Source organism: Chenopodium album, chromosome 1 (assembly GCF_948465745.1).
Source record: "Chenopodium album chromosome 1, dcCheAlbu1.1, whole genome shotgun sequence".
NCBI lineage: Eukaryota > Viridiplantae > Streptophyta > Magnoliopsida > Caryophyllales > Amaranthaceae > Chenopodium > Chenopodium album.
Window position 1 is genome coordinate 84,109,379 of NC_137834.1, and position 26,380 is coordinate 84,135,758.

The window sequence follows — 26,380 nt, forward strand, 5'->3', positions numbered from 1 at the left end:
CAAAAGAAATACAGTACCAAATTTTCAATATTAGTATGCGGGTCGGACATCCAAAGGCCGATCCGAAATTTCGGATATTCGGTTTTTTTCGGATTGGATTCGAATCATAATTTTCCCGATCAGAAATAGCTAGGCCTATGAAACAATGGTTATTATGTTAAAATAACTCATTATTCTATTTTATAAAGACCATAAGAGATTAATTTTTTTAAATGCACCAAGGGTCTGTTATGATTGACTGAACTGAGCTGAACTGAACTGAACTTAACTTATTGGAGCTGAACTGAACAGAATATTTTATGAGAGAAGGAAATTAAGATAAGAACTGAACTGAACTAAACTTATTGGAGCTGAACTGAACTAAAAATAAGCTGAAGAGAACAGACCCTAAGTCAAAATTTAAAACTTGAACGAAGTATAATAATTGTATCCCATCTCGGCATGTTCCCAAAATGCAACCAAGAGGGGGTAGGGAATGCTGAAGAGGCACCCTTTCTCTTTTCCCCTACCCAAATTTACCATTGTTGTTGTGCTAATCAATGCCTAGTAAGGATTCAGGAACTTGTATTTTAATGGCGATGCATTAAACTATTAGGAGTAGAGCATTCATAGTAATTGTGCAAGTTACATCGATGCTCATAAAATAAACTAAAATAGTTCTAAGAATCTAAAAACAGTGCTTCAGCCAGCAATGTAATACATTAAAGAGGTGATACGACAAAAGTAGAACAAAAAAAAATGCAACACAGTCTAATTAGCAATACAAATCAAATGAGCTAAACCAAAGACAATCCCTAACTTTAAGACATGAACAAAGTCGATCATACAAGGGAGACAAGGCTGTTAACGTATGGAAAAACTTCATACCGAGAATTAGAAGGTGATTCGTTGCACAATGTCGTAGTTAGGGTTCTCATATCATGAATAAAGACCTTCTTGCCATCAGCTTCAAGTACAAGTAAACCATCCCACACGAACAAAACTCGTAGCTGATTATTTTTCCCAAGTCCCATGTCTGAAGATTTCAACTGAACTTCATGCTTCATCATCCAAGGGCCACCCGCCTTAAATTTCATTGGCATTGTATTGCTATGTATATTTCTCAACACATTCACCTTAATGGAAAAACCAGTTGAAGACGCCCTGCAGAGCTTCCCATCCATCATCCCCAGGGATGTATTGCCATATGGCGGTCTGTTGACAAATGCCCCATAAGCAGAAGTTTCCGTTGCCTTTTCTTTTTTCAAATCAAAGATCAAAAGCTTCCCACAAGTTGTTGGCCAATAGGCAACTCCATTCACAGTAATCCCTTTTAAAAACGTAAGTTTTCTACTGCTGAAGAACATCTCTGATGCAACTTTCCAAGAATCTTGCAGCGATGAGTAGATCTCAAATTCATAAGCTTCCTCAATGTCAGTAGAAGCAAAGATGCATACCACCTTATAATCAGGCAAGAAATTCAGCAGTGATGGTTCAAACTCAAAAGCAATTGTAGGATCAGATCCATGATTGGCAGTAGGCTTAGGAAGTTTCTTCCACTGCTTATTAACAGGATTGCAGACATAGTATGGCTTATCCCCAGAGCGGCCTTGGCAGCAAAGCAGGCCATTAGAGGAGGCCTTCACATCAACTGCCTCGGGCAAAAACTTCAGTTCTTGGTCAGGCACACCATGAGCCATTCGGTCCGGGGAAATGAAGAAGGGAGGTTTTCCTGGTGACTGTAAAAAGAAACCCGACATTGAGGACAATGCAATCGACTGATTATGGATGAAGAAGGGAGACGAGATCAGAAGATTCCAATCCCTACACACTGCACGAAACCTTTGAAGGGATTTTGCTGGGAGATAACGAAGGGCATGCTCTCTGAGAATCTCTCCGAGGTCCATGTAAATTCTTTGAAACTTACTCACGTCCCCACAAGGTTTCTTCATTACTCTATTCATCCTGATCAATGTCAAAGAAAATACAGGTTAATCAAAGCCCTCAAAGATCTCTCGAGGAAGCTGCAATAGTTATCATCTCACTCTTCATACATTTTATACGCTATAGGCTCAATCCCACATCCAAAGTATGTCAACTTCCTTGAGAATCGATGCTCATATAACAAGATTTACACATTATCCCTTTATCCCAATTATTGCCTAGTACAAGTGATTTACATTCCTAATCAACACATCTACTTTTCATTTACTCTAAAACAAAGAATTGAAGTTTAATATGCAATTTCAACAATAACAACATCATCATCATCATCATCATCATCAACAAACAGCAACAACAAAAAGTCAGACAAAACCACACCTTTGAGTCTAATTTCAACAAAATTTCTTTCTTTTGCGATCCTACCATATTTGCCATCAGCATAAAGATATTTTACCTAAATACATGACATTGATTGATCATCACATTACCCTTAAATCATTAATTCTAAGATTATTTCCCAATTTTTTAAATTCATCAACTAACCATTGCCTTCAAAAGATACTCTACAATTGATAATCTAATTCTAATCAAGCAATCATACAATCAAAATCCCCAAATCATCAATGAGAGACGCAATTCACAATGTACGGTACATAAAGTAGAACAACGAAATTGATTTTGGCAAACCTCAACCTCTAATTGATTTTGGCACACCTCTTTACAAGAAGAGCACAGAAAACTGTGTTTTAAATAAAGGGTGCACCAAAATCAATTCTTGGCATCTCAAAAAAACCATTTTTCTCATCTAAAAACAATTGTTTGCAATTAAATCAATTAGGGTTTATAAATAAAATCATATGATTACAAAAAATAAATAACATACAGAGCACCGTATACTGTATTAGTAAAACCCTTTAATGTTACAGAATAATTCGACAAATCTACAACAAAATTCAAAGTATAATTCCGTAATTTAAACAACTTTCATTTATTTTGCCTGAATTTTACCAACCAAAATGTATAAAAAAATGATCTTTCGAGATCATACACTATAAATTAATACCCAATTTAATCATATTCGAAAGGAATTGCAGGGGAAAAAAATCTGTCGGAAAGTTTCAGCAATTTCAATGAAGCAAAAGTATACAGAATAACAGAAATTAAGACATTCTTATACCTTTGCCGAATTTATCTTCCTGCCTAGAATTTTGCCTTCAAATTGAAGTCTTTTCCCAAGAGTCTCGAGTCTCCTTCGATAAAAGAGAGTGTTTGATGAATAAACAAAAAATAAAAATATAACGGAGTACAAACCTAAGTCGAAAAACTGGTGAGGAGAAGAGTGGTAATTAGATCAAGTTTAGGCCAAGTCTTAAGATTTGAGACTGGGACTCACTTCACCTACTTCACTTTAATTTTTATTAAAGCTTTTTTTTTTTTACACTTTTCTACCTATAATATGTCAAATATTTAAGTCTTAGGGCTAAAGTGATAAATTTGTGTAAGTCTTAGTGAGTCTTAACAAGAATTTGATGACATCACATCCAAGTCTTAAGACTTGGGGCTAAACATGCTCTTAGCAGATTTAGTGAAACTTATTGGTTTGTGTTTAATGGGAGGTTTTATTTAGGGAACATGTTATACGAAGTATGTAGCTTTAATGGTAATATACGTAGTATAAGAAGCTAAATGAGGATAGTACTAGTAAGGGTTATGGTATATGTAGCCGGCTATATATAAGCATTAAATATAAATATGAAAATAGTATAAAATTTAGAATTTATAACAAAACACATGTATAAGTAAATCACTGTAATCAAGGGCAGACCTAGAAATTTTCTATAGACCGGGCGGAAATTATAAAGAATTTCAAATAATAATGCCTTACCTCTAAAGCTATGTAACTAGTAACTAACCAAGCCTATTATAAAACTTGAATATTTGTACAAGTTTTTTTATTTATATAATATCAAAATCTGGGCATTGGGGGGCCAAGGCCCGGTTAGGCCCCCCCTCCCCTTTGGATCCGCGCCTATGATTCAGAGTATCTCACTAATATTGATTTGGATTTTGGAATTACTACTTACGTTTCTTATTATTTGTATTTAAAATGATTTTTTTATGTTTGACAAATGATATTCTTTGTTGTAAGTGTGCATTTAACCAACCGTCTTCCCCTTTATTAACTTAACACGACTAAAAATTGCAACCCTCGTTAATTAACTACTTGTTTAAAAATGCTCACTAAAAAGGCAATTGGTCTTGGCTGCACTCTAGTGCAGCCAAGATAGCTACAACAAGTGAGGCCCAAAACACACGGCCCAAATAAAAAATGAACATTTAGTTAAAAAATATGAACATGAAAAAAAATGAATATTTAATAACAAAAAATGAACACGTAAAAAAATAAACATTTAATACTAAAAAGTTTATATGTTATAAGGAAATGATCATTTATTAAAAATGAATCAGATTATCATATAATCATAAATTTGCTAGACCATGACCTTAAAAATGAACATTTAGTTAGAAAAATGAACACATAAAAAAAAAAAAAAAAAAAGAATATTCAGTAATAAAAATGAACACGTAAAAAAAATGAACATTTAGTAATAAAAAGTGAACATGTCAAAAAAAAAAAAAAAAAAAATGAACATTTAATATATTAGAAATGAACATTTATCATACAACCATAAGATTGGGATCATATACATCAGAAATTCTCCAACTTAAAGGCAAATTCGTTGTAATATCATATACTTCTTCATCACTTCTTACTTGTTTCTTCACTAATTCAGAGTCTTTGTCTTCTACAAATACAATTTATCTGCACTCACTAAAATATAACAAATAATCAAAATTCATAACCATCACAACATGTGTTCATAATAATTATTTAGAATGTTCATAATATATAATCATCAATACAGAAGTTAAAAATATAAATAATTATCACTCTATATGTCATATGTGTTCATAATCAATAACAGATATGTTCATAATGAATAACGAAACATATATATTCATAATAAATTGTTCAGAATTTCAACACTAAATGTTCAGATAATTTAACTTTCAACGTATTATATTTTACTTTCAACTTAATAAAAATGAACATTTCAATAACAGATATGTTCATAATGAATAACGAAACATATATATTCATAATAAATTGTTCAGAATTTCAACACTAAATGTTCAGATAATTTAACTTTCAACGTATTATATTTTACTTTCAACTTAATAAAAATGAACATTTAGTATTAAAAAAATAAACACTTATAAAATGAACATGTAACAAAAAGTTATGAACATTTAGGATATTAAAATGAACATGATTTTCATAAAGGTTCAAATTCATTGTATATAATTATTAATGAAAAATAATGATAAAATAAATTGTTGAAATATGTTCATTTTTTATGTATTTAATATTCATTTTCGGTGTACTAAATGCTCATTTTGTAAAAGTTGTTCATTTTTAAATTCCTACGTGTTCATTTTTTTTTACAGAAATTATTCTCAAGATCGATTGTAATTATTAAAACTCTAAAAAATTGAATATACACCTTAAATCTAATCTTGATTCATCATAGAGAAATTAATTATTGATTTGTAACATGATTAGAAATTAAAAGAAAAAAAAAATCAAAAGAAGAAGAGAGAGAAAGAGAGAGAGAGAGAGAGGAGGGGGGGGGGGAGAGAAAATAACTACAAATTAAGCAATACAATTGATATTCATTAACGATTAAGCAATTTAATTGATATTCATCACAAACTCATAATAATTTCAAACAATAAATCATCATGCATGGTCAACGAAATCATACAAAATACAATTACAAATTGATAAAATCTAACCTCTATTGTTTTCTTTGACCTTCAACTTTCTCTCTCCGCCATTTTTTTTTCTTTCCTCTTTGATAAAGCCAAATGATTGAATCTAAAACTCATAGATTTAGAAAGAAAGAAGTATACCCATCAAAACACGAATTAGTAACTCAAAAATTTATATAAAGAAGAAGAAACTTTAAAGATTGAAGGAAAATGAGGTAAAGAGGAGAGAGAAAATGTTAAATTGAGAAGAAAACTGAAGAGAGAGAAAAATAATAGAGCTAAGGAAGAAGAAGAAAGAGAATTAAAATATAAAGAAGAAAAAAAAACGTATGTTCATTTTAACGTACTATATGTTCACATTTAATGATGTTGCAGCTAGTTTGGCTGCACTAGAATGCAACCAAGAATTTGCACTAAAAAGGCCATCTATTTTTAGGTGTTAGAGGACTTATGGTCAGTTGTTTGGTGTGGTCCGTTGGCCCGTTGGGTGGATTTTTTATTGATGAAACTAATAAATCTAAATTGATAATTTTAACATAAAATTTTATTTAATTAAGTTCGAGCCAATCAAGATAGGACACTTGTACAATTAACTTATTGAATAAGTTAGCATTAGGTAGAAGATACGAGTAGGTGTAAAAAGTTGGATTATATGTAGTCAAATCCAAAAGTTAGACCAATTTAAGAAGACAACAAAAAGATGGGATTATTCCCATCAATATTTCTTGTGTAAATAAGTAATATGAACTTTTAAACCCAATAGATGTAAAATATGATTATATGAAGATAGAACATTTATGTCAGAAAATTTAGATACATCATATAGCTTAACTAAATTCAACATGTATTTAAATACATATACTCAACATAGGAATAATACTCTTAAACCAACTATTTTACTGATCATATTAGGCAAGATATATAACAATCATAGTTTAACAGACGATAATACTGTAATATGGAACCATCCTCTTCACAAAACACCGGTATAAAACTCAAAGTTGATCCCTGGTCCGTCTGATGCATTAGTCACTAAAGCCACACTAGGCTGTTAACATAAGGAACATAAACACTGCTTCTGTTAAATTCTTCCTTAGTGCTCACATTTGTAGTTTCCTTAGTTCTTAGATCATACGACAAGAAGTTTTTGCCTTTTGGATACACAATCACATTGCTTCTCACAGACAAAAGATTCACTTCACAATCATTCGCTGCATTATTGCCAGTATCTGCATTACTATATAGCATAAATTTTTTCAGTTCCCATGTCTTGCTTTCAGCTCCCATATGCATAGTATTTGCATACTCATTGGACAACACAAATATGCTTAGTTCACAACCTTTCCTGTGTGATACACAAAGTTTTCTGTCCACACTGCCCAAGATACGCGTTCCATACATTCCATAGCATGGGATTACTTTCACACGATTTTTCTTTAGATCAAAACCAATCACATGATTATTTACCAACCAGTACACAAACCCGTTCAGATGAAAGCCACCTCCCTTCAATATCCTTCCCTTTTCACCAAAGTAAATCTCAGAGGAAATCTTCCACGAGTTCTCAAGTGATGAATAGATTTCAAACTCATAAGCACCATCAAAATCAGTAGAGGGAAAAGCACAAATCAGCTTATAATCAGCCAAAAAGTCTAGCAGTGATGGCTCAAATACAAGTACCACAGATGTGTTCTGTCCATGGTTAGCTTCAGGATTAGGAAGTTTCTTCCAGCGCTGGTTGACAGGATTGCAAATATAATATGCCTTCTCATTAGTGCGACCACGACAGCAGAGCAAACCATGAGATGATGCAAGTAAATCAACAGGCTCAGGCAAGAACTTCAAATTTGGGTCTGGGATTCCATACACCATTGGATCAAGGGATATAAAGGAGATGGAGCCATCAGAAGACTGACAAAAGAACCCCGACAAAGAACGAAAAGCAAAGGATTGGCTGTGTTCAAAGAATGGACTTGATATCTGTAGTTTCCAGCCTCTGCACACGGCTTTGAACCTGCAAAGAGATTTAGCAGGAAGGTAACGGATAGCATGCTCCTGGATTATTTCTCTGAGATCCATATAGATCTTGTCCGGCTTGCCCACCACATTAGAATTACCCAGCTTCTTTCCTTTGTCCATCCTAATCATAAAACAACCCCAAATCTTAGTAAGATCTACAAACCATTGGGAAAGAGCAGAATATAAACCAACACAATCTGTAATTAACTAATTATTCTGCCTATCATTGCAACCATAGAACGATACATAATCTCGTCTCAATATCATAATTCATACCTACTCATACCCATATATTAAAAATCTAAGAAACAACCTCATTTAATCAAGTACATACTCATATGTTATCACACATTCACACCCACAATGCTCGAAAACAAAACAAACCCAAACGCTTTATGCAAATTCACTCTCATGGGATCATAAATAAAATAAATACAGTAGCATAAATTATGTAAACTCAATATTTAACCATAACAACTGCACAAATTACAGGACATTACATTAGCATATAACAGCATAAATCATACAAATCTTGATAATTTTCACAGGGAAAAAAAAAATTGTACTTCATATAGAATTTACAAAATCATAATCTATTCCCTACATTAAAATCAGCTCTAGCTAAAAAACAGAAGAAAATAAAAACAAAAATTAACCAAAAATTGTTTCTCTCTCCCCAAGAAACAATCAACAAAACAACAAGAAATCATAAAAAAAAAACAAATAAAACATGAGGATTAATGATTATACACATACCATATATAGATTTCTAGAAAATAGCAAAATGGGGGTTTAAATGATTTACTGATTAACAAGTAAAACAAAATTGAATTTAAATGAAAATGTAGATTAAAGCATGAAGAGAAATACTATAAAGAAAGAAGAAGAATCGGGATTAAAGAGGAAGGAGGAGTTACCTGATTAAGAGTGACCAAAAATTGTGTCCTAATTTCTGAAAGACGTTAGGGATTTTGACTGGAAGCTATAGTCGCTATGACCTTTGTTTGACGGAGGAAAATTCGTTTTCCATCCTCCAATCAGTCTTTGCTCTTTTATTTTGTAAATTTGTTAGAAAGGTCCTTTTAAATGGTCGAATTTGTGAAAAGGGTCACTTTATTGAATACTTCCGGTTCGTATTATATGCAACTTTGGAAATTTTTATATTTCACAAATAATATGCAAAGTTGCATATAATGCGAAGCGGAGATATTAAAAAGTTGCATAAAAAGTTATTACAGAGTATATCCCATTTAGGTGATAAGGATATACTTTTGATCGGATTTGGACAACTGACTTTATTTTTCGCCTATTGATCATCACATGACTTTAAAAAAAAGAAAAAAAAAAACCCTATTTGTCTTTTTCTCTTTTTTCTCGCCTTTTTCCTCCAAATCGAACTGCCCTCAATTGATTTGACTTCCCTTCAATTTGAACGGGAGGGACTAGATTTGAACATTGTTATCGAACAAGCTGCTTCATGAAAAATTAGGGTTCGTAAATTAGAGAAGGGAAAGAGAAATTAGGGGGAAAGAATTAAGGTTAGTTGAAATGGAGGGGAAAAGGGGAATAGGAGAAAAAAGATTGAAACAAAGAGGAGGTTAAAAGTCACATGTTGGATACGTATTGATTAATGTTTGGAAACTAAAGTTAATCATCGAAATATGATCAATAGTTATGTTAATGGTGACTATGACCCCTTTTTTTTTTTTACCTTTTGGGTAAAAAGCAGTAGAGCAGCTGCAGCTCTAAAAAACAGGACCTATGTGAGGTGAAAGATATCGTTTAATAGAATAGTGTGATGTATTTTCATTTTAAAAGACGTTGCAATTTTATTTTTATTTTTTTTAAAAAGGGAGTATACTAGTATAGTAAATATTATACTCGAAGTATTATAAAAAAGAATAAAAAATTTAGTCCTCACCTTATAATGAGTGATTTCCCCAAATAATGTAATAATATAAACTAACTCCTTATACACATTGGTTTAAAAGCTATTTCCCACAATACCGTCCACTTAGGCTTGGTTTCAAGGTTCGGTTGCAAGTATAAAACCGCTAAAATTGTTGGCAGTTTTAACGAACTAATATAGAATCGCTAATGGTATTAGAGGTTCTGTATTAGAGATTCTATGCATATTATCTATTGGTATTCGCGGTTCTTTACGTAAAACCTCTAATACCATTAACAGTTCTATATAAAGAGCCGCCAGTGAAAGCTAAAGTAGAGGTTTTAAGTATAGAACCTCTAATGGTATTAGCGTTTTTTACTGCTAAGTTCCAAACCTAGGAACCGATCATACGTAGACGGTATTGTAGGAAATAGTTTTTTAAATCAAGTAGAATTAATTTGTACTCGGTATTTTAACATTATTTAGGGAAATCACTCCCTAATTATTTTCAAAAATTTGTAAAAGTTTAATGTTGCAATAAACAAATGAAATAACATCACTCATCTACCCCCTTCGAGTATAGTAAATATAATACCCATAACACTCCTGCTATTCAGATCGAGTGATCGACCCACAAAAGGAAGCTCACTTCTTCTTGCTCAATAATTCGTCCAACAAAACCTTTTTCTTATACGAGTATATTCATCATCAAAAATCCACAACAAAATCTAACTCAACTAGGAAAAATCATTTCAATTTCCCACCAAAATTCCTGCAAATCCCAACCCCAGAAATAAACAATAATCAAAGATGAAAGATGATGATTCTCTCCCATTAACAACATCAAATTCAACCTCATCAACAGCTTCATCAACCAAGAAAGAAACCTCCGATGTGGGTGTTTTCGGCAAAGGGCGGTACAAATTCTGGGCATTAGCCGCCATTTTACTGCTTGCTTTCTGGTCCATGTTCACCGGCACCGTCACTCTACGGTGGTCCGCCGGAAACCTCAACCGTCTCTCCGACGACCTCGACACTCCTCTGAGAAACGATCTTGATGTTTTGGTGAGTTTTAATTTCTATTTCTTTGGTTTTTGAATCTGGGTTGGTGTTAATTTTTGTGGGTTTTGATTGATTTTGCAGGAAATGGAGGAGAGAGAGAAAGTGGTGAAGTATATGTGGGATGTGTATACGAATAGTCGGCGGATGAGATTGCCGAGGTTTTGGCAGCAGGCGTTTGAAGCGGCGTATGAGGATATGACTAGTGATGTGCCTGGTGTTCGTGAAGCTGCTATTACTGAGATTGCTAAGATGTCTATTCGTTCGATTGATCTTGATCCGCCTCCAATTCAGATGACGGTCAGTGTTGTTTCTTGCTCCTGAATTGTGTGCATTGTGTGTATGAAGTCGTAAAAGTTAGTAATGTAGACGGGAGTTGATCTCATGTCTTATGCCTTGTGGTCTTGTGGATGATCCCCAAGACTTTTAACCGACAAAGAAACTTTAATGTGTGTGATTTCATGACTCCATTGTTGTTATTATGCTTACTGGTATATGGTTTGATTGAATTGATGTTGCTTTTTGCCGTTGGATATAATTTGGGTGATGGGAATGTAAGTTGATAAATATCAGTTGTTTACTGTAGGATGGGTGTACAATAGGAGAAGGGTGATTTTTTTTACTGAAGATAGAGTGAGGGGTGATATATATATTTATATATATATATATATATTTGTAAATCTGAATTTAGAATGAGGGGTGATCTTGATCTGTCTTCTATCCAATTCACTGTCAGTATTGTTTTAGCTGTTATATTGTACATTTTTAGATGAGATTGATATAATACCTTGAGCACAATCCCCTAGAACTTTAACCAACCAAGCTACATTAGTGTGTACGCTTACATCCCTGGTGTTCATATGCTTGTTGGTCTCATAGCTGATGTTGCTTATGCATCTTTAGTGACAAATATGATTTGGGTGATTAAGATATTAGGAATAGAGGTTGATGGATATAAGTTTTTTGCAGTAGAGTTTTTTAAAGGACGGATGTTTAGTAAGAGAGGGATGACTTTTTTTTTACTGAAATTGGAGTGAGGGTGTTTTCCAAAGGTATACTGAGAAACCTTTAATGGGAATCTGAATTTGTGAATTATTGGAGGTATACTTTTGCTCATGTTTGGGTTGCTGTGAGTGAATTGGAACTTTGGATGGGGTGTGTGTGTGTTAACGCGGTTTGGTTAATTAATTGACATTTCTGTGTCTTTCAGATTTAAGATTGTACATATTTGCTTTTCTGATGTTTACATGGAACTGTGAGTGGAAGTAACTTGCTTGAAGATGTTTCCATAAGGCGAATTTGATCAGATTATTGAGTAGCTATTATGAACCCCTTATGAAATTGGGTCAATTTCTGAGTCAAATTATTAGATAATTACTTCATTAGTTGAGAAGATAGAATCCTTGGTGTATGCAAGTCTGCTGCTGCGTCAGTGTGGCAGCACATAGTCTTCTCCTTTTTCTTTTTAATTATTTGCCATATTCCTTTTGGCTGTTGAGTCATGGAAAGCAATAACTAAATAAGTGCATCATACCTATTGGCTGACTCATATTTAATGCAACTGTCAGTGACCATTCTATAAAATACTTCTACTTGCCTCATAATTAGTATGAACTCTTAGTGAGTTTCCTGCTGTTTCATATCATTCAAAGCATTGGTTACAAGAGGTTGGTGTGTGGGTGGCCAGTGCATAAGGTATTAGCTTATTGCAGTTTGATGGTAAAGGATTACAATAATGCTCCAAGAAATTTTGAAAAGTGACTAACTAAATTTGAAGTTGGGGATCAGATCAGAATTCATAAATACTTTTTTATTTGCCCTTTGACCTCGTTCCTAAGTCTTAAATGTGACTGTCAGTGGCCATTACATATATTGCTTCAGCAAACCACCTAATTAGGTGACTTCTTAGTGAGATTGGTGTGTGGGTGGCGAGTGTATTAGGTATTAGCTTATTGCAGTCTATAAGCAGATTACAGTATTATTGTTCCAAGAAATTCTGAAAAGCGAACAGCAAATCTTTGAAGTTGTGTATCGGATGATCAGAAATACTTTTTGATTCGACCATTGACCTTCTTGTTCTTAAGTCGTTTCCTCTACTGGGTTAGTTTGACAATGTTGCAAAATAAAAGAACAGAACTTTTAACTGTACTATGTTCATGTTTCTTGTTGTTTTCTTCCTTTGCTTCAAGCTGGAAATGGTTTACTTAGAAGTTAGAACAGAGAGGAAATTTTGAATAGCAAATGGCAGAACTTGCTAAAGTCTCAGTTGTGTATTATTCCCTAACCATAGGTTCTTTGAGAATCTGCAATTGTATTAGGCTTATGGGTATGAGCTCATAGTATGCCAATTGGAGTCTGGATGGAAAATTCTTCATGAAAATTATGTGACTTGTGGGATGTTTATTAAAATCTCCACCTCTATTAAATTATTGTGACTTGTGAATGGTAATATGTCCAAAATGGATGATTTGTGAGAACCCATGCATGAAATTAAAAACGAGTATTTGGCTCTTTGGATATTAAATTCCCTTCCCCTTTGAGTCATTCCCCTTCTCTTTTGCCTTAGCACCTCATCCGGTCCCTATCAGTGTATTAAATAGCGTACCTATGCAACACTAGACAAAAGGGGTGTAACACTTTTTTTAAGATAGCCAAAATGCATTTAAAGAGGCACACCCTAAATGCACATCTTTCTCTATCACATCAATGCTCTTAAGTTTTTTATACATTAGTCTTCATAGGAAATAGTGGGCTGTCAGGAAAGGGCATCCTCAATGTGCGGTATTGAGGGTATTGTGGCCGTGATGGATTGTTCCTTCTAGGTATGTGATTCCATGAGATAGGGAATTACAGAAATTTGCCTTACAATTTCAGTTTTGCTAACCCATTCCTGAATTTTTCTTGTGTGTGCCTAGTTGGATTATACCTCACAATTTACTGATCAGATAAGTAGTATGGATTTGTAATCATTAAAGCCCATATCAATGTTGTAAAAGAGGCTTATATAGCAGGGTTTACCATTTTGTTGCTGAACTTTTCTTATTCTGTATCATAATTTTAGTATTCTCTGGTAACTATAGCAGAATGACAGTAATGACACTTGGCCCGAGAGTGAGTGAACTGATTAGCTAATAAGTTGAATTTTCATGAGAGGAAAAAAACTATACTATTTTGGCTCCAAGGATTATCTGTGGTAGATGATTTTTACTTGGAATTGGTAGAGGACAATACCCTTGGCCAATAACTGCTTACCTTAACCAGCCAAGTAGCCAACCACCACCAAGATACCCACCCATTCACGTATCCCCAATTTTAGCCTCAAATTAATTTGCTTTACTCCTTATTTCATTTTCCTCATTCCAAATGTGGATTGTGAGAATTATCGTGAAAGACTTATGATGCATGGTGAAACATGGCAGTATCTAACTTATGAGACTGGAAAAGTTTTAGCATGGTTAATAAGTTTGATAGTCTTCCCCCCTCCTAAACTAAGAATCTGGCTGTTAGCCTACCAGGCACTTGCCTGATGCTGTTGCTGCCCACCTAAGTGTTTTTTTTTTTTTTTTTTTTTTTTGGGGGGGGGGGGGGGGGGGGGGTGGGGGCGGGGGTTGGTTGGCATCTTTTGCAAGTTGTGAGACAAAGTGGCCTGGTAGGCTGGTATTTCTAAAAGTAGCAGTGTTTGTGGAGAGCCACATTTAATCATTCACTATATAGGGATATTGGAACTTGACCCTCACCTCCACATCCCTTCCCACCTCAATAATTGGTGGGAAAGCAATTTTTCATTGATAATAAAATGCTTGTGGAGTGAAACTCATTTCTGTTTTTGCTGCTATGTTAACAGGGTGCTCGAGCATTGAGTCTTAAGCATGCAGAAATTAGAAAGACAGCAACTGCATCTGGGAATAGTTGATAAATGGATACTTATGCGGCCTATGAAGCTACAATTCATCACACGTTATTGCCGTTCAGAGAGTTTTGCTTATAAGATGCAAACTTCTGCCAGGGCATACAACTCACTTGTAGTCAGCTGATCTCGTTTACATGCAGAATATGTACTGAAGCTGGAATTTCATTATTACAAATGTCGCTATATAAAATTTATTGAAAGGAAACTTTGCTCCCACTATATTGATTCTTCATTACTGTAAGAATATAAAAACTTTGTAAACTAAAGATAGTGAATTCTATATCAAAGATAAGAAAATCATTAGATGCATATTTTGGCTCCGTACAACATGGTGATTGGTGAGAGTAGTACCACTAGTACCTGTGGCATGGATAAATTGGCTATAAATTCTTTATCAGGTGTTATACTGACTTTTTGATTAAGGTGGAACAACCCTTACCAATTGATTCCAACACTTACATCTTGTATAACCCTTACCAATTGAAGGATTCAAAATATCTAGAAATAACAACTAAACAAATTACTCTAAATCCTGATAATTAAAGGACCTTTGTTATTTATGGTAGTGTACAATTATCTTTAATGGCCCAAAAAAGGAAATTGTGCTTGTTAATCCGAAACAGAAGGAACATAGGGTTGAAGGGTAGTTTAGCTAAAATTGGGTTTGTTATTTGAAACGGTTAAAAAAAAATCCTTTGATGGGGAATAATAATTTTAATTGCCATAGTCTTGTAGATAAACACAATTTACAAAGTAAAAAATTTAAATGGCCAAATTATCTATAATCACATAGTGGTGTCAATTCGGATATTCGGATCGGATTCGATAAATTTAAATCGAGTCTATTTTTTAACTTAAATCGTGATCGAGTCAAGTCGGGTGAAGTTTTGACAACTCTCCGTACAACAACACACATTGCCTAGAACTCCTGAATCATCCAAATCAAACTACAAAAAAGTGGAACATACCCAGAAAGAGCTGAAAATCAGTGAGATAGAGAGGAAAACAAAAAAAACAAGAGAAACCCAAATGAAGTGTCCATATTGCTCAGCACCACCATCGCACGGGCGGTGCACAACCACCCCAACAGGCCGCTACATAACAGAGTGCACATCTTGCGGCCGTGTCATCGAAGAACGCCAAACTCAAACCCACCACATCTTCCATCTTCAAGCTCAAGACTCCCCTCTTTTCCTCTCCACCTCCGACCTCCCTCTCTCTCCTCCTCAACCCGACCCGGATGACCCGTTTGACCCAACCGGGTTTCTCACCGCCTTCTCCACTTGGTCTCTCCGCCACTCCCCGCTTTTTGCCGCTTCTTCTCTCTCCTTCTCCGGCCACCTCGCTGAGCTTGAGCGTGCTCTCGAGGGTACTTCTGTAAATTCTAATTCGTCTTCTTCTGGGGTTGTTGTTGATAATTTGAGGGCTTATCTTCAGATTGTTGATGTTGCTTCGATTCTGGGGTTGGACCATGATATTTCTGATCATGCTTTTCAGTTGTTTAGGGATTGTTCTTCTGCTACTTGTTTGAGGAATCGTAGTGTTGAAGCTCTTGCTACTGCTTGTCTTGTTCAAGCTATTCGTGAAGCTCAGGAGCCCCGTACTCTTCAGGTTTCTCTCTCCTCTCCATTTTCTGCAAATTTGTTGGTATTTTATCTATTTTGTTGTTGCTGCTTTGTTGAATAAATGGGGTTTTGTTCAAGTTTTCAATAATGATGTAGACGGGATTTGATCATAGGTCTCGGGAATTATTATCCCGGGACTTTACTTACTAACTAACTAAGCTAGTAAGCGTTTGCCGGGGTTTTGAAATTAGGATGATTGTATTGGATTATTTGGAGTTTATAAACCAAACCTTTTCATGATTGAGCTTTGTGAATTCAGGAGTTTTTTGGAATTTGAAGATTTAGAATGATGCTAGTGTTTTGAATTTGTCTATTTTGTGTTTTAGAAATGGTGTTTGTGTAGGACTACTACAGTAGGAGTGCATGAATTTAAGCCCTTCAATTTGAAACTGTGTATATCTTGCTTTAATTCCATAGGAGTAGTTTCTGGTTGAACTTTTCAATTGGCTACATTGATAATTTTAAGAAACTCATTGTAGATGCATTCTGAATTTCGAATGTATATTTGATGTTTTCGGAGGATTGGTCTGGATTTGAAAGTCTCGGTCTTGATACAGTTTTATGGTGAACTTTATGCAATCCCTTTTCTTAGTTCTTGTTTTCCTTAGATTAAGTTCTGGATGCTGAGCTATTTATGAAATCTGATTGCTGTATTTACCACCAAGTTGTGCTAGTTGTTCATTTCTAACCACCTTCATTTCATCCCGTGCTGGAACTTTTATGGAGTACTGAACAATGAAAAATTATTACCCGAGTACAAGTTTGAAGAAAATGTTGTGCTCATTTTATTTGCAATAATATATGATGTGAATAGATCTAAGAAAAGTTGCCAATGTGATAAGAAAGGGCACTTAAATTTAAGGGCGTTTGTAATAGGGTCTCTTATTTCATGTAACAGGAAATCTCAATTGCCGCAAACCTTCCTCAGAAAGAGATTGGAAAGTATATCAAGATCTTGGGAGAAGCTTTACAACTCAGCCAACCAATTAATAGCAATTCCATAGCTGTACATATGCCCAGATTTTGCAATCTTCTCCAGCTTAATAAATCCGCTCAGGTAAATAGAAATTCCTGGTAATGTCTGCTCATATGCATCATTAGGTGATATAGAATGTAATTTTCAATGTCACCCAGTGATGCCAATTAGAGGTAACTTATGAAGAATTGGAAAGCTTCTGAGATACTGTCATTTATGGCTGTGCTTGAATTTGAGTAATAACTAATAAGTAGGGGTATAAAAGTTTAAACAGGAAATATTTTCAAGGTAATTCATTAAGAGGTGAAAATTTAGTTATTACAACATTTACAAGTTTGGGAATCTAGTAACAATTCCTTTTTCAGTTATCGAAATCCTTTCCTCCAACCCTCTCTCTCTCTCTCTAGTCAACTGCCATTCAAAGTAGCTTGAACGCTTAGCTAGCAAGAGATTTATGCTGTCAATGAAACTTGAAGTAGTGGGACTAGAAGAATTGAGGTGAATAGAGGCCATAAAGGATGGAAAAGTAATCGCGGGGGGGGGGGGGGGGGGGGGGGGGGGGGGGGGGTAATTGTTAATTTGTTACTCTAATTCTGTAGGGTAGTAAGTTACTTCATGTATGTAATTATCTCCGTCATTCCATCCCTTTCAAAATATCTAACCCATTGCTTTTTCCCCTCCTATTCATCCTCAATCCAGGCAAGCCATATATTGTAAAATTTGCCGCTTTCCAACTGCTTTCCTGTTTTTGCTGATTATTAATGAAGCTATTTTTGACATTGATGCTGAAGTATAACATATCTTATGTTGCTGGTCATCAGTTGGCTATTGCACATTTGCACCAGAATTAGAATTGGAAAATTCTTGCTATTTGTCAAAATTACCCTGAAATTGTCCTCCTGTATTGCATTTCTTCATTAATTTGGTGGCTTTGGAAGAGAATGTCATTAAGGCTCTTCAAAGAAATTCTTACTCATAATTTATACTATTTTGGACATTTTTAGGAACTTGCAACCCACATTGGAGAAGTTGTGATGAACAAATGTTTTTGCACTCGTAGGAACCCTATAAGCATATCAGCTGCTGCTATATATCTGGCCTGTCAACTAGAAGATAGACGCAAGACCCAGGCAGAGATATGTAAGGTTACAGGTCTCACTGAGGTCACACTCAGAAAAGTCTACAAAGAGCTGCTTGAGAACTGGGATGATTTACTCCCGTCTAATTATACTCCAGTTGTCCCTCCTGAAAAAGCATTTCCAACTACTACTATCGCATCTGGCCGTTCTGCAACCCCTAGAGCCGAACCCCCAGAAATTACTACTTTCGATCGAGAAAAGCAGCCTGAGAGCAAGCAACCCAAAACAAATCAGGCTTCAGAGGCTACTCATCTGGACAAGGTCAAGGGGGAGAATGATGGCAATGCCCCTAATACGAATAAATCATCCACTTCTTGGAAACCCGGGGCTCAAACTGGTTCTAGTGCTGGGAAGAACAGTGGTGAGAACAATCAAGGGAGTGGATTGAAGTTCAATTCAAGTATGCAAGCAGAGCAAAAAGCCATTGGGTCTACGAGGCCTAATCCATTTGTTGCCGCTCAGGTATTTGGAGCAACTTCCACATCGCGACCTAGTAATCAAAATTCACAACCAGGACAATACCAAACAGCAGGTTCGTCGGACCTCAAGGAACCCAGTAGACATAATCAAGGCAAGGGTTCTGATACAGCTGGCGGAAGATGATTAGCTGTAGTGTAGCTCTTGGGTCTTTAGGTATTTACTAGTCTTGAAGGTTTCTTCATCTTGTATAATATGATGATGTGTTATGGATAGAACAGAGTTTATTGTTTTTAATTTCAATGTAAGAGTAACTGATTTGTTGATTCTTAAGAAACAATTTATATACTAGTTGTAGATCTTAAATGAGTCAATGACATGAAATATTTAAGTCTACCCACAAAACAACTCCATGTACATAGAGTCTAGTCTAATGAGAATATAAAATACAGTATACTGGAAAAAACTTTGAAGGATTTGGGAATATGAAGTTCACCAAATTTATTTTATTTATTTTTAAAAAACAAAAAAAAGAGTTAAAAAAATTATTACGCCGTTGCCGGGGATCGAACCCGGGTCACCCGCGTGACAGGCGGGAATACTTACCACTATACTACAACGACTTTGATTGTCAAGTTAAATAACGCTTAGATATTTAATCCTTATCAACTACTAAAATTAATGTAGTGGAAATTGGAAATGGATTTTTAACGCAAACTAGAGTAGTAGAGTAGAAGACAATGATTACTTAGAAGTTTGAGAGGTTATATTCAACAATTTTTATTTTTTTTTTCCGGGCCTTTTTCTACACCAATATAATTTACTATGAGTAGTAATGTTGCTCTGTGTTTCAAAATGTTGCTCTGTGTTTCAAAAAAAAAAATTAAATAAAATAAAAATATTAATTATTGTGAACTGGTTCCTTTTAACTTAAAACTTTAAAAGTACCTTGTAAAACTATATACGAGTACTCTGTAACTAATTTCTTAATATTCTAGCTAGCTAAAAATTAATTTATATTCCACTTTTGTGACATGAAATTTCATGAAATTGACTTCAAATGGAATTTGAGTTTAAATATGTTTTAAAATTTTAACTAACGCCAATAAGCTACAATCAGGTTCAAAATTTCAAGAGATTAATAATAATATTCAATACTTCTTCAAAATAAATAAATTGAATGCAAACTAGGTTGTAATAGTGGCTAAACCAAGGATTTTGTGTAAACTTGACAATCCTAACGCAAAATCTACCTGAAAACAATGAATTGAAAACCCAAAATCTACCCAACTCAAAGTGGAGTTGACCCTATCTTGATCCGATATTTTTCAACAATCTAACTTGATTGTGCCGGATCCAAAATCGACGTGATACCCAAAATGACTCGACCAGAAGTTGACCTAATCTAAACCCGAATTGCTTGACCCGAACAAACCAAATACTTGAAATGTCCCGAGTAAATTACTTTATACCCGAACAAAAATTGCCTAGTGCCAAAAATGACTCAAAACATTTTCATCCCAAACGTAATTGTACTCACAAATAGAATAAATTATCAATTTGAGCTTGATCCACAATACTGACACAAGATGTAACGATCTGAACATGACTCAAACATACCTGACCTGAAATTGACCTGAACTGAACATACATGACCCAAAATAGACTCATTCGGAAGTCAACCCAAAACATACCTGAACTCCAAATGACCCTAACTTTGACCTGAATGTGTAATAATTATGTGTGTCATATTTGACTATGTCAATTAATTAAGAACAAAGGAACAAGAGTAATAATTGAATCTTAACAAGCTAACCATTTAGAAGAATCACATAAATCCCAACATGAATATGGTTTTATTTATATACTATTTTGAGTTTAATTTAGAAGTTTTTCTCAACTTATGATAAGTATATAAAAAAAAAATAAAAAATAAAAAAATAGTGCGAGTAATTCATAACTATCAACACAAACTCCTTGAGTTCAATCAAATCTTATAAATTTTGAATAGATTACATTTCAATCAAATCTACTATAATAAATTTATACTTTAAACACCTACGTAGTATAATTTTAAGTAGATAAATAGAACATTTCCTTATAACGTACTATACTCCGTACATCCGTATCTTATATTGTATCCTTATCTTGAAGGAGTCTTGATTATGAAGTCATAATCTAGTCCGAGTTAACCAGTGACTTAGTGAGAGATTCGATTTCACTTTTTCCATATCTAAATACTCCCGAGTAATCCCTAAAAAAAAACCTAAATAAAATTATAAAAAATTGTACAGTAATCATACGTGTTTTTCAAGTTTTCAACCTCTATAGTCCATAGTATTGCACATTTGCTAATGCCTAAATAGTGGACTTGACTTCTTTTGTTTTCAAAAAGCCAAGAAGCCAACAGTGGTGGGACAATTCAAGACTTCGGCGGTGAATTTATGAGAAAAAAAGAGTGGCATTCCCGTAATTTCAACAAAAAACAAGGGCAATTCCCAAACTCACCCCGATATTTCACCAATTTCCAACCATTTACACCGCACAAAGACGCGTATACCAATCAAACTCCTTCTTAATCAAGAAACAAACACACCCACTCTCAATCCTCACCATTCATTCCTCCACGTCACCGATCCAATCCCTCTCAATCCAACGGCCATTATTCCCTCTACCCAAACCCTAACCCGGCCCGCCTTCTGCCTCCCGTTGGGGTTTATCTCCTAGAGAGAGAGAGTTCTAGAGAGAGAAACTCTTCATACAAAACAAAAACTCACCATTTTTTAGAGAGAGAAAATCAAATTTTCTAGAGAGAGAAATTCATCTTCTTCCTTCCCTGCTAAAAAAAACCTTAAATTTAGGGTTTTAAACGAATCACACTGAACCCAGAATTAGGGTTTTCAAAATTTCCAAAATAAAATTAAAAAAAAAACGTTTCTTTTTGGAGTTTTCATATTTAAAATTAAATCCCTAATTTTATTTTATGAGAGTTAATTTATAAAAAAATTGGAAAAAAAAGTTGATAGTTGTTGGATGGACGTGATCTGGGAGAGGGCGGTGGTAACGGCGTTAGACGGGCAAACGGATAACGGAGCAACGAAAAGCTTAACCCTAGACGGAGCCGTTAAGTGTTTGCACGGCCGTTTACCAGCACCATCAGTTTTGGAGAAGTTCCAAAATCTTCAGCATCTTTCTCTTGCTAGTATTGGAGTATCATCGCTTGAGCAGTTTCCTAGGTTGGGTAGTTTGCAGAAACTTATACTTTCAGATAATAGGATTTCTTCGGGTTTAGAGTATCTTGTTGAAGCGGGTCTTGATTCGTTGCGAGACCTTGATTTGTCGAATAATAGGATTCAGTATATTGAGGATCTTGCGCCTTTAGCTGGGTTGAAGCTTGTTTCTCTTGATTTGTATGAGTGTCCTGTTACTAGGGTTAAGGATTATAGGGCGAGGGTGTTTGGGTTGATTAAGTCTTTGAAGTATTTGGATAAGATGGATGCTGAGGAGAATGAGCGGCTCGAAAGCGATGACGAGGAGGAGGAGGATGATGATGAGGATGAGCAGGATGAGGAGGATGATCCTGGAAGTGGGGAGGTTGATGGGGATGGAGATGGGGAGGAGAGGGGTTATAGGATGACGAATGGGCATAGTGGGGGCGGTGCCGGTGATGGGATTGTTGATGTGGATGAGGATGAGGAGAGTGATGCCGATGAGGAGGAGGCGGAGATGGAGGTTTCGAGGAGGAGGGAGAATGGTGGGGGGTTGCATAATGGGAGGGAGAACGGGTTTAGAGTAGAGGCGGCTGGGGAGGTTGATGGGGAGGATGAGGATGAGGAGGATGACGGCGAGGAAGAGGAGGATGTTGAGGAGATTGATGAGGATGATGGGGAGGAAGAGGAGGATGTTGTTGAGGTTCATGATATTGTAGATAGTGATGATGATGATGTGGATGAGGAGTTTGATGAGGATGACGATGATGATGATGACGAGGAGGATGAGGTTGAGGAGGTTGATAATGATGAGGTTGAGGCTGCCGAGCCTGAGAGTGTTAGTAGATTGACTAGTACTGATGGAGAGATTGATGGACATGAACAAGGGGAGGATGAGGATGATGAAGATGATAATGGGGAGACCGGAGAGGAGGAGCTTGATGTTGAAGATGAGGGTGAATCGGATGATGATGATGAGGGTGAGGGTGAGGATGAGGTATAACTCACTGACCCTTTGGATTTGGTGCTGTGTATGCTCTTTTGCTAATTATTTGCTCAATTTTCTCTAATATGTTGTTGTGTGCGTTTTAGGTACTTGATGAGATGTGTAGCTGAGTCTTTGTTCTCTGTATGTTAGCTATGTAGATTCTTGTTGCTGTTTTGTACCTTTAGGGGTGATGCATGCAGTAATCTGTAGTTGTGATGTCAACCTTTGTGTTTGTTGTGCTTGCAATCGTTTTCCTAAATTTTGTAAAAGCTGTAGTTGTTCATGTACCTTTGGCGGTTCGGCTTGTGTGCTTTACTTTTTGTTAGGTATGGGTGTGGTTTATATATGGCTAGTTAATCCGAGGAAGAAAAGAAAGAAAATGGTTGTAGTATGAGCTCGGGAGAATTCTGTTGGTTGTATCAATTTCCTTATTTATGATTAAAAATTTAACCTTTTTATTGTGTAATTTGTTGTGCTGCTTTGAAAGTGAGAAATTGACTGAGCTTTGGATGTTAACTTCAAAATTATTGGAAGTCTAAGTTGGATGTTTGAAGAGAAATGTGATTTCTGTTGGTTTTTCTGTCTTTCCTTGTATTGGCTCTATATTCATCTGTTGCGGTGTTGAGTTTTCTGTTGAAGTTTCCTATTTCGTGAGAGTTCTAACCTTGTTTGTGTTCTTGAGTGTTGTTTGAATGATTTAAAATTGGGAACTGATAAATGCTTTCATTTCATAGATTTAAGCTTGGGGCGATCCTTTAAGTGGTAATTACTAATTAATTGTTTTTATGCTTAGGTTAGTTTTTGTTCTTCATTGCATCTTCTTCTGTGTTGTCTATTTTTTTTTCCTTTTATTTTTGGGTTTATCGTTTATGACTTAAGGGTCTTAGTAGGGAATATGGGAATAAAGAAGTTGGTGTATTCACTGCTTTTAAAACTCAGCTTGAATGTGTTCTATGGTGGTTTTTGGGAGTGCCTTTTTCTTTTAAAAAGTGCCTTTTATTTTTTTCTTTTTTTGGAGAGAAAATTCACTCCTGTCTGGTTGTTTTGATTTCTTATTTGGTCTTTTCCTGTGGTGTCTCTTCACATCTCAGTATATGTTTCGTGATCTGTGATTAGCTCTTGTATCAGCTGTCAAAGCCTTTTCTGTGTGGCTTTATCATTTAATTTGTATGCTGTGTGCAAGTTGGTTTGAATTTGATTTTTTTGCTGGAGATTTCTGATGTGTTTTCCAGGAATATTTTCAACCGTGTCTTTATTTTTCCTGTGATGAAGTGTTCTGTTAAGTATTTATAAAGTTAATGTTAATGGCTGAATCTTGGGTTATTTCTTGCTTGAGTTTGCTCATGAACTGTGTTATGCTTTCAATGGCAGGAAGAAGATGGTGAAGAGGGCTACTTGGTACAGAGGGTACGACAGTCAACAGAGGTTGCAGAAGATAGTGACATGGAAGCTGTAAATGAGGTAGAAGATGCCGTGGATGGTGAAGAAGTTGAAGATGCTGTCGATGGCGAGGAAGTTGAAGATGATGAGGATGATCTAGGGGAAGGGCAGGTGATGGCGCCATCTTCTTCTGAATCAAAAAGGAAGAGAGATGATGATGCTGTTGTCGACAACGATGATGAAGAAGATTCTGATGATGCAGAGAGGCGATCCTCAAAGAAGCGTCAGTGAAGAAGATTTAGCTGGTAGGTTCTTTCATGGTGTGTGTCTAGTGAACAGAGATGGAGAACCTCGAAGTGTATATCTCATTGGTAGGCAGCAGTTCAGTTTTACGAGGTTTTAGACTATTTTCCTTGGACAGAGTATTTAGGAGGGAAAACTATCCCCAAATATGATGGGTTTCTTCTTTCTTTTTTTTTTTTAAATCTTGTTCAAAAAGTGGTTAGTTATGGTTTTGGCTCCCCTCTTCTATGAAAATAGCCGTTAGTTTGGGTTATTTGAATGACAGTTAAATGAGAAGGGTTCATTGTCCTTGTGTTTTCCCCCCAAAATCTTCAGTATATATAAATATTCAAGTTAAAAAAAAAGGGGGAAATTATAGTAGGAACTCCAACAGTCTTTGTTACTACCCGCCTTATTGCTTGTTGAAGCAAATTTTCAATTGGAGATTTATAATCATGTATAAAAAGGCTTCCTTCTTTTAAGATGCTTTCTTTTCTCCCTTTGTTATTGTTCACTCTCTATATGGGCATTTTCGTCTTTTTACATTCTCTCTTTGATCGTACCTTAATTATGTGTTTTATATTCCCTGTTTAAGTGGCAATCTTGGAGTGTTATCAACTTTTGCCCCACTTATTTTACATGTATTATATCATCATATAATTAATCATAATAATCATGTCATTCATGAAAGTCTGGTATATTGCATGGGCTGGGCTTGTGTCTGGGCCTTATAATTGTACTCAATTGGGCTAATTACAAGTCTTGTTATGCTGTGATTAATGAAATAAATACATGTTGGCAGGGAATCAATAATACTTTCATGTGGTCATGTGCATATAGGATAAGGTTTTAGCAACGAACCAAAATTTGTGGTTTAGTAAAATTGAATAAAAGTGTTTATGTTACCAACTCATAGTTCCTCTCTCTTCTTTTCCTTTCCCTTTGTCTTGAGTTTTTCCTGCTAACTTCATACTATGTTGCTATCTCCATCTTTCACCACAGTCATCAGGCCAGTTAAAGCTCGCAACAGCGTATACACAAGGAATCCTTCGCAATGTTCGAAGATGATCAAGGTGGTAGCCATGGCAAAGGGTACCAGCAATGAGACTGAAGACGGTGGGATAGTCGAGAAACTAGCTATAGCCGGAGGATTGATTTCGTCTCCGGTGATCGGATGGTCACTCTACACTCTTAAGACGACAGGCTGTGGACTTCCTCCTGGTCCTGGTGGATCAATAGGGGCTTTGGAGGGTGTTAGCTACTTGGTTGTGTTGGGGATAATTGGCTGGTCTTTGTACACTAAGACAAAGACAGGTTCGGGTCTTCCCAACGGGCCTTTCGGTTTGCTGGGTGCTGTTGAAGGCTTGTCATACTTGAGCTTGCTAGCCATTCTTGTTGTGTTCGGATTACAGTTTGCGCAGAATGGTTCCATCCCTGGGCCCTTACCAGGGGACCAATGTTTTGGCTAACTTTATATGTGTATGAATGTAATGATCAGTTAAGTATAAATGAAATAGAAAATCTATGTTTTTCATCTCCATATTTAATATTATCTGCCTAAGTCTAAATGTCATTCAAAGTACTACTCTTTTATACATCATGTGGAATTTCACCGAGAAAGAAATCTCCATTTTCTAGATAAGGCACAACTCACAATACCGCTCTGTGGCCTCCAGCCTAAAGGTCGCCCCACTGCACAAGACACAAGTCATACCTAGGTGCACAACAGCC

General features: G+C 35.6%; 6 protein-coding genes and 1 non-coding gene across 7 annotated transcripts; 4 read left to right on the top strand and 3 right to left on the bottom strand.

Annotated features, from left to right (window-relative positions):
• Nucleotides 1-639: 639 nt before the first annotated feature.
• Nucleotides 640-3,242, bottom strand: LOC145623686 (F-box protein At5g07610-like). The gene is made up of 2 exons (XM_081676543.1): nucleotides 3,101-3,242; nucleotides 640-1,944 (listed from the first exon to the last, which is right to left on the bottom strand). Exon 2 carries the CDS (start codon nucleotides 1,941-1,943, stop codon nucleotides 822-824), a length of 1,122 nt encoding a protein of 373 aa, XP_081532669.1. The 5' UTR covers nucleotide 1,944; nucleotides 3,101-3,242; the 3' UTR covers nucleotides 640-821.
• A 3,299-nt stretch (nucleotides 3,243-6,541) lies between these two features.
• LOC145623694 (F-box protein At5g49610-like) lies at nucleotides 6,542-8,820 on the bottom strand. The gene is made up of 2 exons (XM_081676554.1): nucleotides 8,694-8,820; nucleotides 6,542-7,897 (listed from the first exon to the last, which is right to left on the bottom strand). Exon 2 carries the CDS (start codon nucleotides 7,894-7,896, stop codon nucleotides 6,790-6,792), a length of 1,107 nt encoding a protein of 368 aa, XP_081532680.1. The 5' UTR covers nucleotide 7,897; nucleotides 8,694-8,820; the 3' UTR covers nucleotides 6,542-6,789.
• A 1,428-nt stretch (nucleotides 8,821-10,248) lies between these two features.
• Nucleotides 10,249-14,863, top strand: LOC145623705 (uncharacterized). Its single transcript, XM_081676563.1, has 3 exons — nucleotides 10,249-10,729; nucleotides 10,808-11,023; nucleotides 14,568-14,863. The coding sequence occupies exons 1-3, from the start codon at nucleotides 10,475-10,477 to the stop codon at nucleotides 14,634-14,636; spliced, it is 540 nt and encodes a 179-aa protein (XP_081532689.1). The 5' UTR covers nucleotides 10,249-10,474; the 3' UTR covers nucleotides 14,637-14,863.
• A 732-nt stretch (nucleotides 14,864-15,595) lies between these two features.
• Nucleotides 15,596-19,136, top strand: LOC145623715 (plant-specific TFIIB-related protein 1-like). Its single transcript, XM_081676575.1, has 3 exons — nucleotides 15,596-16,244; nucleotides 17,157-17,315; nucleotides 18,239-19,136. The coding sequence occupies exons 1-3, from the start codon at nucleotides 15,663-15,665 to the stop codon at nucleotides 18,974-18,976; spliced, it is 1,479 nt and encodes a 492-aa protein (XP_081532701.1). The 5' UTR covers nucleotides 15,596-15,662; the 3' UTR covers nucleotides 18,977-19,136.
• A 205-nt stretch (nucleotides 19,137-19,341) lies between these two features.
• On the bottom strand, nucleotides 19,342-19,413 carry TRNAD-GUC (transfer RNA aspartic acid (anticodon GUC)). The gene has a single exon. It is a non-coding gene; the product is annotated as a tRNA-Asp (tRNA).
• Nucleotides 19,414-21,529: 2,116 nt separating this feature from the next.
• Nucleotides 21,530-26,189, top strand: LOC145559272 (uncharacterized). Its single transcript, XM_081620704.1, has 2 exons — nucleotides 21,530-22,996; nucleotides 24,359-26,189. Exons 1-2 carry the CDS (start codon nucleotides 21,824-21,826, stop codon nucleotides 24,656-24,658), a joined length of 1,473 nt encoding a protein of 490 aa, XP_081476830.1. The 5' UTR covers nucleotides 21,530-21,823; the 3' UTR covers nucleotides 24,659-26,189.
• Nucleotides 25,477-26,189, top strand: LOC145559279 (uncharacterized). The gene has a single exon (XM_081620712.1). It carries the CDS (start codon nucleotides 25,624-25,626, stop codon nucleotides 26,116-26,118), a length of 495 nt encoding a protein of 164 aa, XP_081476838.1. The 5' UTR covers nucleotides 25,477-25,623; the 3' UTR covers nucleotides 26,119-26,189.
• Nucleotides 26,190-26,380: the final 191 nt, after the last annotated feature.